Raw genomic sequence first — 12,500 nt, 5'->3', positions numbered from 1 at the left:
ACTAGTCCATTGATTATGAAACTAGTTACATTCATTATAAGTGTTGTTTTACAGCTAAATTCAGTTCAAAGTTCATTCATTTCAAATCAAAGTCATTGTAGTCACTGAAGTGTTTCCAGCAGATGTCTGAATGTTTCGATGTTCTGGTGTGTTTGGTCAGGTTTGTCCGAGTCCCACGGGAGCAACGCCGGCGTGTCCGTGAACGTGAACCTCATAACGCCTGAGAAAGTGTCCGCCAGCTCGAGACGGAGATACGAGACGCAGGTCTGTGAACAGTGATCTCACGTCTGACATCATGGGAAACACGGTTTCTTCCTCATCTTGTGCCTTTAAGGCCTGTAGGGAACACACAGTCAAACCAAACACTATTCAGACACCAGATATAATATTTTATATCATTTCACTAGTGTGTGCAGGACACTATAGCTCATTTATGTGAGTGAGGAGAGCAAAATAAAGTAAACTGTGACATTATACCCAATAATTCTTCATACAGAGACTACCAGTAACATTTGTGACCAAAAATGATTGGGACACTTTGAGCTGATCATGTTTTGCTGAAGTGTGTTTTCTTTAATTGCTAATGCTCTTTTTACACACAGACTGAACACAATGAAGCATTGCTTGGTGATTGGTTGAGCTAAACTGGTATTATCTAATTGTGTAGTTAAATTTAACAGCTGACAGATATTCAACATAATTCATGTGTGAGACAGTCTAACAGAAGGACGGACAAAACCAGTCAAATATCAACTGAGTTCTGCTCATATTTTATTACCATTTTCTAAACTATAGCGAATAAACTGATGATGTGAGAAATGTTGAAGGTGTGTGAATAAATGTTGCTTTGACTGTATGTTCCCCTCACAATCACTCACACTCGCTTGTTTTACGAATTTCACATTAATTCTACAATCCCAGAGCTGCTTTTTGACAAAGTTCCCGTACACTCCATTAAACACAGAGAAAGTCTTGTGTTCATTTCTGCTCAATTGCTGTTTAATTCAGCGTGTGTGAGTCTCAGGACAGCAGAGACGCCCTTCTGATGAAATAATCTTTCATATTTGATGAGCCATAGAAACATGAACCCCTGCCGTCCTGCGCTCAACTTTATTACACTGCCGGGCGAAAGTTTCAAATAATTATTACTTATAATGTTTCTGAAAGAGTCTCTCTGCTCATCAAGACTGCGTTTATTTGATCAAAAATACAGTAAAACAGTGAAATATTATTGTAATGTAAATCAGCTGTTTTCTATGTGAATATATAGTAAAGTGTAATTTATTCCTGTGATCAAAGCTGAATGTTCAGCATCATTACTCCAGTCTTCAGTGTCACATGATCCTTCACAAATCACTCTAATATGATGATTTGATTATAATAATGAATGTTTTTTGAGTATCAATGTTAAAAAAGGTTATGCTGCTTCAGATTTTGATACATTTCGATTATTTATGATACAAAAAAAGTAAGATCTTAATTTTTTTGGTTGAAATTGATAGTTTTATTCATTAAGGACGCATTAAATGTATCAAAAGTGACAGTAAAGACATTTATAATGTTACAAAAGATTCTATTTCAAATAAACACGGTTCTTTTAAAACTTTCTATTCATCAAAGGAAAAATAAAATGTATCAGTTTCCACTAAAATATGAACAGTTTTCAACGCTGATAATAATCATAAATGTTTCTTGAGCATCTAATCCTCATCTTAGAGTGATTTGTGAAGGATCATGTGACTCTGAAGACTGGAGTAATGATGCTGAAAATTCAGCTTTGATCACAGGAATAAATTACACTTTACTGTATATTCACATAGAAAACAGATGATTTACATTATAATAATATTTCACTGTTTTTACTGTGTTTGATCAAATAAATGCAGCATTAGTGAGCAGGAGAGACTCTTCTCTAAACTTTTGACCGCCAGTGTATATACAATGAAAAGCGTTTGTTTTTGGTTCACTCTGCTTTATGAACATGAACTGATTCTGTCTTTCAGATTCAATCGCGACTGCAGAATCTGAGCAGCAATTTACAGAACAAGTGCAGCGACATCGAAGTGTTGGCTGTGAGTACATGATGTCATTTCCTGCTGTCAGATCAACACACGAGCCTTAGCAACATCGCATTCAAGGTTTACGTTAGTGGTCGACCAATATATGGCATAGCAGCATATTTGGCCTTTTTAAACGATCGGCTTTGGCTGATATGTTTTTCACACACGCACACATACACACCCACACACACACCCACACACACACACACACTCACACATACACACACACACACACACACACACACACACACACACACTCATACACCCACACACACACACACACACACAGTTCTCAGAATTGTAAACAGCAAAGGGTGGCGAACGCTTGTCATCGAGATTTACATCGTTTGCGTATTTAGTTAATTAGTGGTAATGTGGGAATACAGTGGTTTACTGTTATTACAGTTTACAAAACTCCATCTAACCATGAGTTACAAAATAATTGACAAAATATTTAAAATGTTCATATTATACTCATATGCGACTGTAGAAGTAGAAGCAGCTCGAGCTTCACACACACACACACACACACACACACACACACACACACGTCTGATCAACATCACTTACAGAAACTAAATCTGTGTCATGGCATTAAACATCACATGCACTGCATATATATATATATATACTGTATATATCTTCCTCAGTGTTTTTGTCCAGTGCAAACACATCAAGATACATTTACTGAGTGGCAACATTAATATATGAAGTCTTGTTTTAAAATTGTTATCATAATTATATGAAATTTAGTTTAATGCTTAAAACATGAACAAATATGTCAATATAGTATGAAAATGTGTTAACGGTATAGTGGAGGATTTTCCCGAACTTTAGAAAAGAACCGCCCTCTCCACTTTTTGAACAAATGTACATGCGCATCACTCTCCCTGCTCCCGAGAGGGAACACCTATTAAACGTGTGCAGAGAGAGCATGCACGAGCTAATCATAGCTTACATTCACTTTTACTAGCAGTGATTTTAAATGGATTTCTCCCAATAGCATGCCAAACTTTACCTGTCGAGTAGAAACTTCAGTGGGAAGCCCAACCTGTGCTTTTAGCGCACGCCAGCGTGTGAAATATTCTCCCAAACACACTCTGGTCTTGTTTCTTTCTTCAGAGGCCTTTCTCTTCTTGTCATACAATTCGTAGACACTTTTTCTCTTGCGACCCTCAGACATTTAGAAGAAACCCGTTGAGAACGACGAGCTTCAATGAATGGCTGAAACCGCAGCTCACCACACACACATATACACCTGAAAGTGCACATGCGCAGAAAGCGAACACTACCGAGGGATGAGCACGTACGACGGCCTTACGGAAACATATCACCAGAATGATTGACAACTAGGAGGACCAATAGTCTTGATGATCCACCCGGAAAAAGAAAATCCTCCACTATACCTTTAAGATTATTTTCAGACTCATCGGCAGATATTTCTATCAACTTCATTCAAGACTTCATATTTTGCTTCTCCAGTAAACGTACATTAGACTTTTGTACTGAAAAACAAGACAAATAAAATTCTATTACTGTTGCACTATTTTGTCTGTTTTACTGAGATGATGTAAAGTACACTGGTCAACATGTGTTGTGTTAATAGTGCTGTACAAATAAAAGTGACAAAAGGAAGGCACAGTAAGAGTGATTTCCACGTTCTAGCGTTCAGGAGCAGATAATCAAGCTCTTTTAATGTGTAGAAATCGAATGGAAATGACTTTGAAACTTCGACTCGCCGTGTGCTTTAGACTTCAGTTTATTCCTCTAAAAGCTCTTAAAGTCTTAAACTGACCTTTATAAACCCTGCATATGAAAACAGAGTCTCGATGTCATGTGACCCTGGATCACGTCACCAGTCTCGAGTCGCACGGGTTTATCTGTGGCAATAGCCAGTATGGGTCAAAATTATCGATTTTTCTTTTATGCCAAAAATCATGAGGATATTCAGTAAAGATCATGTTCCATGAAGATATTTAGTAAATTTCCTACCGTAAATATATAAAACATGTATTTGTGTGAGTGAATGCTGCACAATCGTGATCATAAATGAACAACTTTAAAGGAGATTTTCTCAATGTTTAGAGTTTTTTGCTCCCTCAGATTCCAGATTATCAATAGTTGTGTCTCAGACAAATATTGTCCTATCCTAACACACCACACATCAGTGGACAGATTATTTATTCAGCTTTATATGATGCATAAATCTCCATTTGAAAGAGTTGACCCATGTGACTGGTTCTGTGGTGCAGGGTCTCATATTGACTGACTTCTGCCCTGTTAACACTCATTTTGAGCACTTCCTGTTGACTGGTACGCTGTGTTTACATTGTGTGCCGTTGTTCAGATAAGACTCCATTGTGTGTGTGGAAATGACCTTCACACACTCTCATTCCTCCTCAGGTCGATCTGCCCAAGGAAACACTCGTCAACTTCCTGTCCCTCGAGGTTTGTGCCGCCGCTGTTATCATCAGCTATTCTGAGTTCATGAACGGCATTCCTGTGGAAAACTGAAGCGGGAGAGGGAAACCCTCGCGTCCCGCCGGAGCACGAGGAACACACATGATATTACAGAGAATTATGGGATATCTCACTCTAAAACAGACCCTTTCATCGCATTTTGTAACACGTTTCCCTCGCGGGTCAAAATTACCCGAAGCCCTAAAATTATACTTTTTTTGTTCAGAAAGCTTATTTTATTTCATTTTGATAATATTTTTTCTATATTTATATTTATTTACCTTTTAAATTACTAGATTTGATCAATAAATAATAAATAAATAGTCATTTAAGCACATTTTTTCAACTTTAAATGCATGCATAACTCTTTTAATTCAGCTCTAAATATCTTACATTGGGAGTCTTTGTTGTCCTCTTGTGGAAATATAATAATATAAGATGATATTTCATGACTCCAGATGGCCTTATAGCTCTATATGAGCTGTTCCTCTGGGTCCTAAAGTCAGTTACCTTCAGTGTGCATCAGATACACATGTAGACGTTATAAAATCATTTTTTAGTAAAGTTTTAGCATTTTTTGTTTGAATTTTGAGCATTTTTAGTTGTTTTTTTAGGTAATGTGTGCTGAAGCATTCCTCGCATTCCAAAAGTGGAGTCCACTATACCACACAGGCTGATTCTGAATATGAATATGAATGAACTGAACACACATTATGATCAGATATGATTCCTGTCCTCTTCCTCTCAGTTTGACGGCGAGGAGCAGTTCAACATCAGTGTGAAGACGCTTCTCTCTCGGCTGCCCAAACAGCGCTACCTCAAGAGCATCTGTGAACAGATTCACCACTTCAAGATATACAAAAGGTACCAGAGTAAAAGTGCATTTACATCAGCGGTCAGGTATAATGCCATATTATCTACAAACAGTGCAGAAAACTTTATTCCAGAATACATTTTTTCCCAAATTCCGTTTTATGTTTTCTCAAATTCTCAAAACACTCTTTCGGTGGTTTTAATGGTCAACCAATTTAAACAGTTGAATAAAAATTAATGAATGTCTAATTAATTGAAATCATTAAACTTGTACAATTTAACAAAAATAAATAAAAGTTTATAAAATGTTACGTTTAGAGCCCTATGAAATACTTAAAAAAAAATTCCCAAATTCCATTTTATTTTTACCAAATAAATTTTTTCTTTTCTTTTTTTTTGGAATCCATTTTAATTGTTAAAATTCAATTTCAGCATTCAAAAGCATTCCTAATTCATTGAAATCATTAAACTTGTACAATTTAACAAACGTAAATAAATAAAAGTTTATCAAAAATTAAGTTTAGAGCCCTATGAAATACATTTTATTTTTTTCTCAAATTCCATTTTATTTTTACCAAATTAATTTTTTTCCATTTAAATTTTTTTGGATTCCTTTTTTTTTTTTTTTTTTTTTTTTTTTAATGGTTAAATTAAATTTTAGTAATCAAAAAGCATGTCTAATTAATTGAAATCATTAAACTTATTCAATTTAAAAATAAATAAATAAAAGTTAAAAAAAATTATAAAAATGACATGTTCTATATGAAATATGTTTTAAAAAAATCTTTTTTATTTTTTATGAAATTCTGTTTTAAGTTTTCTGGATTTCATTTGAATGGTTTTAATTGAATCCATTAAAAACAACAATTGATTTATTTATTTCTCCTCATGAATCAGATTAATTTGAAAACCCCTGTGATATAGATGAGGCTGCTTCTGGCAGGTGTACGGCAGAACTCTTTAACTGGTATCAGGCACGTTTTTAAGGAGCTAATCCCCTCAAAATGATCGTTTTGTGATGGTTTGCTCTCCCTCCTGTCGTTTCTGTATGACTTTCGTGTTTTGTGGAACACAGAAGATATTGTGAAGAATGTTGGTAACCAAACAGTTTCTGTTCCCATTCACATCCATTGTTTGTTTGTTTTTCCATATAATGAAAGTCAATGGGGACCGAAACTGCTTGGTTACCAATATTCTTCACAATATCTTCTTTTTTGTTCAGCAGAAAAAAGGAGGAAAAGAAAGTTGGCTAGTATATGTGTGTTTTTAAAGGGATGGTTCACTTTACTCACTTTTTTTGTCAATACAATGGAAGTCAATGGGGTCCAATATTGTTTGGTTTCCAACAGTAAAAAAGTGAGTTCATTTCTTAAATTTTTGGGTGAACTTTATGCTATAAATACACTGTTCTGATGATATTGAGTTCTGTGTGTTTGTAACGACATTAGCTAACGGTTATCCTGACCGTAGTTTAACTACTGTAAATTACGAGTAGCTTTTATCCTGGAAAACGACTGTTTTAAAGTGTCCGTGTGTGTAAGAGCGTGTTTCGTCAGGTTTCCTCACTGAGACGCTTGTTAACCCGACGGCAGTGTTTCGCCTTTCCAGACGCTTTTATTCAGGATCATAAAACCTGATCCGAACGCTGAAGTTCTTCAGAGGCTCTTTCTCCTGCTCTCCTTGTGTTTCTCTGGAGGAATGGAAATTCCCTGTGTTTGGGATCCTCTGAACAGTTTTTCCTCATGAGCTGTTTTTCTGGACTTTAGCGTTGATGTAGTGTTGTGTTGGTTCTCAAAGACCGTCTTTGGAGAGTTTGTGGGTCAAATATGGTTTGTGTTCATTTTACTGTAGTTTTACTAAAACTAAAGTGTTTTGATGCACTGCTCAGAACTAGACTAGCGGAACGAAAACACGTGTTTATTTTAGTGCACTCGATCTATTAGTGTGAGATCTATATTCTGAAGGTTTGTTCATATATCACTCACATGATTTATACAAAGAAATCTCTGTATAAACCTGTCAAGAGTTATGAACATGACTTTATCCAATGTTCACATTTCTGTTCTGGACATTAGTGCATATTTAATTAGATAAAGCCTCATTTACATATTTAAACATGGCATTTCTGAAAACTTGTTTGTCTTGATGTACAGATTAATTAAAATGTTTAATAGATGGACAAAAATCTCAAGAGTCGGATCATATACAGTCAGACATCTTTTTCTTCTTACGTTGAACCTTGTGATCATTCTCTGATTATGAAGTGCATATTGTGTTCATTTATTGGCATGAATCATCACTGACCACAGTGCAATCCTCCAGTGGTGTTTTATATGCGTAATATTTGAAACATCCTTATCAAGTCACAGGGATTTAAGACAGAACGTTCTTTTCAAAAAATGTTAATTCTGCTTAAGTTTTGTCTTAAGAATACTCACAATAACTCATAAGTTAGAAAATATGTAGTATATTCTTCAGAATGTGTTCATCTGCGAATGATCAGTATATGATCAGTCTGAAAAATGTAATTTAAAATAGTATTTTTGCACATTTTTCATAAAAATAAAAAAAGTTACAGAATTTTGTGTTTATTGATAAAAAAGATGTCCTTTTTTCACCTCAGCAATAATCTGCCAGTGTCGTCTCTGAAACGAGATCAAACTTCAGTCTAAAGCGTTCAAGATTTACCAGTTAAGTTGGAGATTACATTTTCAGGTCTATGCTCAAAAAGTGCATAAATGGATTATAAATACAGCGTAAATATAATTTAGTATAAACAAATCCCCTAAAAATTAAAAATATTAAATAAATAAAAAAACATTTTTTATTTATTTTTTCAGACACGCGAAGAGCGCCAGGGGGTTAGTGAAGTATATCCATCAGAATGTGTCATCTTCAGTCTTTAATCAGTGTGTGTGTGTGTGTGTGTGTGTGTGTGTGTTCAGGGTCGCTGTGGTCGTTCTGTACAGTTACAGAGACGATTATCACAAGATCCTCCTCTGATCTGTGCTTTTCCTACGCGTGATCGAAGGGTCCAGTGATGATTCACACCACAAAATACTGTACAGTCCAGAACTGAAGCAAATAAAGTATTTTCCCAAATCCCATTGTCTTCATTTTTCTTTTTACATGCAGAAGTTGATGAATTTTAGCATCTCTTTTATGAGCACAGAATAAATTCTCAATCTTATATGAATATAAAAATCAGGTTAGCAGAAATGTATTGTTTAATACCTTGATTTCAGTCACATTGATTAATTGTAAACGTTTTCATAATAAAGCTCTAAATCAGAGTTGATATGAACCATAAATCAGATGATATTTGCTATATATTGCGTTAAGTGAGTATATGTACTGGGGAATGTGTAAAGATCAAATAATAATATGTTGATGTGACGAACTGAATTACAATCAGCTGATGAGTTTCACCGCCACCATTAAAATGACACATAATATGAGTTTAAGATTTTGATCATATTGCTCATCTCTCAGATATTTAAGTTGTGCAATAATATTTATGCAAAAGCTCTTTAGCCAAAGGCGATGTTGCAATAAGACCATTCATATTATGCAATGCAGTTGCAATTATCAATGAACATAAGAGTGTTTTCAGACATGAAGAGCTTTTGTTTTGTTCCGAAACGGATTAAAATGATCATTTCTTGGCTCGCTCTTCCAAGGCAACATTTTAAACAGTATTTCTTTTTGTTTTTTACACTAGAACAAACATACAAATGAAATAATCAGATTTCAGGTAGCACTAACTATTCATGTACAAAATGCTATTATGTATAAATACTTATTACATGGCTTGGTTGAATTCTAATGTAGAATGCGGTGTGTTATTTCTTGATATCAGCCGCTGCGAGTATAACACACCGTTGCCATGATAAACAGAGCGTTGCTATGGACGCAGGATCCTAACCGTAGAGACGGAACGGACTATTTTCTTTAGCGGAAGCAATACAATCGTTTTTAAATCAATAAACTCCTTTTTAAATCAATATTTTGTGTCAAATTATTGATTTATTTGGTAGGTTGCCATGTAATAAGCGGGATAATGTATATCCAGGCAGTTGTTATAGCGAATATAACCCCTTCAGGCTGATTCAAGATCCCTCCGCGTCGCCTGTCGGGGTTGTATTTGCTAACGTTATAACAACCGCCTCGCGCTACATTATCCCTTACATATAAAGCTAAAGAAGTTAGAACAGATCTGAGTTTTTACATTTTCTTTTGGGATTTTAGGTTATTATAGCAAGAAGTGACTCTGGAGAAGCGACACGTTTCACACAATTCATTTTTATTTCAAAAACAGGTGTACATGTTACAGCCGAACAGCTAGAGGATCATACTGACACGCGTGGCAAAGGTCAAATAAATAAGCTCTGATATAAAGCACAGACGGTTTACAAAATCTGTACAGCAGCTTTGGGTTTCTCTGCCGACATCACAGACCAGACACTTACTACGGTTTAGTATTAATAAATAAATGTGAAAAAATAAATAAGATACTTTCCTCTACTATTTTTTTTTAATTAATGGTTTTTGTACATTTATCAAACTGCATTCACTCTAATTCTTTCTCTGAACAACAATCAACATGTGATTCATTCAGACTAACACACAATGTTTTACTGAAACCATTTTTCTTTTGGATAGTATGATATCAAAATCATGTAATAAAGTCCCATTCGTCACGTAAACGGTCCATTAACAATCTAAACTGCAAAAAAATGTCTCGTTCTAAATGTCATGAGTATGACATCACAACCATAATTAACATATGACAGAGTTCCGCCAATCACAGCAGAGATCATTTACATATCTCTTAAAGACACAGTGTCAAAAACAGTCTGTCAGAGCAAACGACATGTTAATGTAAATAATTTCTACCTTTTTTTGGCGCCAAAAAACCTCGACTTGCATTAAAGAACTTGGAAAACTATAGAACTATAGAACTTGGAAAGATATAAACACAGAAAAAGAGCATTTTAAATACTGATTTCAAGAAGAGCAAATAATGTAAAGTTTCTCCAGAGTTGTTTTTAACAGTTATGAATGGAAAGGGAATTCCCATGTGTGTAAACTAGTTTCACTTCGAGAAATAAAGAGCGATATCTTTGTATTGTGGCGTTTGGTTCAGAACACACGGGAACGTCTAGTGTCGTTTCTCTCGCTCCATCACGACACGAGGCTTAAAAGTGACTAACGATAAACTACAAGTAACACGTATAGAAGTGAATAAGCAGAGGTCCGGAAACACACCAGTCCTGGAAGGCCTCGGGATATCTGTGGTCCGTGTGGATTTGCACAATGCTAATAATCTCTGGTAGAAGGTTTCGTCGTGGATCGACACAGAACGGCACGAAACTCCATGTCCATGAAACTGTCGTCCTCGTTGACGCGCGATAAAAACATTAAAGCATGAGATGTCAAGCGTTTCACAATACTGGGTTCTTCCGCTGGAGAACGAAGCTCCTAACGCATTCCTCCGGCTGGAGGATCCGGTTCAGATGCGGTTAGCATCCGTGTCCGTTAGCGAGTTTAGCGCGTGGGATTGTGATCCGCTCCGCTTCCGACGGGAAACTCCCGTTCCTCGAGCTCTGGAACTTGTTCTCTTTGGACGACGGCTCCATGTAAACCACCGAGTTCTTGTTCACGTGTTTCTTCAGGATCACCGTCTGCAGGAAAAACACGCAATATTTGTTTTTATGCTAAAGAATTTTCACTCAGACTTGATCAGCTATATTTGGTAGTGATGCACGATATATCGGACACATTATCGGTATCGGCCGATATATGTTCATTTTTAATGCTATCGTTATCGGCTCGACAAAGAAAATTTGGCCGATATATTAAAGCTGATTAATAATGTATTATTTCCTCCAGCTGAGACTCTTCAGATGCGCACTGTTCAACATGATGCTTTTAAATTGCTTAAAATATGATTGGAATCACTTTGAAAAAGGAAAATACAGTTAAAGCGCAACATTCTGTGCAAGTCTGTCATATCGGCTACATGAAATTATAGTAAGAACATTATAATTGTGTGTTTAGGTCGTGGCTTTTAATGATGTGACTTTTTGTAATCAGGCTCTCAAAAAGTACATACAAATTTGGATTTAGATTTATCGGCCAATATATCGGTTATCGGCTTTCAAATATAAAGAATTATCGGTTATCGTATCGGCCAAAATGTATATTTGAGCATCCCTAATATTTAAAAAATAAGGATAATTTTTATTTGTATAGTGCATTTCACACTTCCTGATGTTAGTGCTTATAATATCTTAACTCTTTCACCGCCAGCATTTTTGATCATTTTCACAAAATTAATATTTTGTTGAATGTATATCTGAACATGCAATACATCAAATGAAAAAAAAAAAAGTTTTATTCTAGCTTCATGCATTCTTTTTTTTTTTTTTCAACACCTGAGTGTGAGCAGGTTTTATAAAAATAAAAAAAATCAATATTTTGAACAAAAACCTGAGAATTGGAAACGCTCACCTTCTTGGGCGCGCTGTAGCAGGACATCTGGACCCAGTGGTTCCTCTTGTTGACCAGGACGGCCACGATGAGGAAGATCACGACGGCCACGAGGATCCCGGCCAGAATCCAGGCTGCTGATTGGTAGATGAGCGTCATCTCCATCTGACCCGGGAACTCCTTCGAGAGTCCTTCACCGTCTGGACAAGAGAGGTCAGAGGTCAGAGGTCAGAGAGCATCGACAATTCCAGAGCGCTTTTCCCTCCAATCCAATCAAAACACTTACTAAACATGAGCCAAATCATAAAATGTCAAATTAAATAAAAAAATACTTTAAAAAACGTACAAATTAAACAAATCAAAATAAAACAGTTATTAAAAATGAATCATGAAAATAAAGATCATTTTAAAATAAAAACAATACAAATAAAAATTTTACTAAATCATTTTTGAATAAAATCAGTCAAATTAAAACAAATAAATATATATATAAAGAAAATATATATATATATATTAATATAAAAATTACAAAAAATAAATAAAAGTTTAAATAAAAGAATTAAATAAATCAAAATGTAAAATTAAATAAAAATAAAACAGTTACTTGAAATTAATCATAAAAATATAAAATAAATAAACTAATACATAAATGAATAATTGATTGATCAGATGATC

The 12,500-nt window shown here is 35.2% G+C and overlaps 2 protein-coding genes across 3 annotated transcripts in view; one reads left to right on the top strand and one right to left on the bottom strand.

The window, feature by feature from the left end:
* The window catches only part of eif2ak4 (eukaryotic translation initiation factor 2 alpha kinase 4), a 55,914-nt gene extending 47,479 nt beyond the window's left edge, over positions 1-8,435 (top strand). The window contains exons 35-39 of the mRNA XM_084392582.1: positions 161-264; positions 2,004-2,072; positions 4,464-4,508; positions 5,269-5,384; positions 8,279-8,435. Coding sequence (XP_084248708.1) covers positions 161-264; positions 2,004-2,072; positions 4,464-4,508; positions 5,269-5,384; positions 8,279-8,336 — 392 coding nt within the window. The 3' untranslated portion in view covers positions 8,337-8,435. The remainder of the gene's footprint in view (positions 1-160; positions 265-2,003; positions 2,073-4,463; positions 4,509-5,268; positions 5,385-8,278) is intronic.
* A 1,180-nt stretch (positions 8,436-9,615) lies between these two features.
* The window catches only part of LOC311280382 (cysteine-rich motor neuron 1 protein), a 73,822-nt gene continuing 70,937 nt past the window's right edge, over positions 9,616-12,500 (bottom strand). For both annotated transcript variants that reach the window (XM_084392498.1, XM_084392499.1), the window contains exons 13-14: positions 11,847-12,025; positions 9,616-11,017 (exon numbers count right to left, since the gene is read on the bottom strand). In XM_084392498.1, the coding sequence (XP_084248624.1) occupies positions 10,856-11,017; positions 11,847-12,025 (341 nt within the window). In that variant the 3' untranslated portion in view covers positions 9,616-10,855. The remainder of the gene's footprint in view (positions 11,018-11,846; positions 12,026-12,500) is intronic.

This window comes from Rutilus rutilus (genome assembly GCF_951802725.1).
Source record: "Rutilus rutilus genome assembly, chromosome: 21".
Lineage (NCBI taxonomy): Eukaryota > Metazoa > Chordata > Actinopteri > Cypriniformes > Leuciscidae > Rutilus > Rutilus rutilus.
This window is presented reverse-complemented; position numbering and strand designations above follow the sequence as displayed.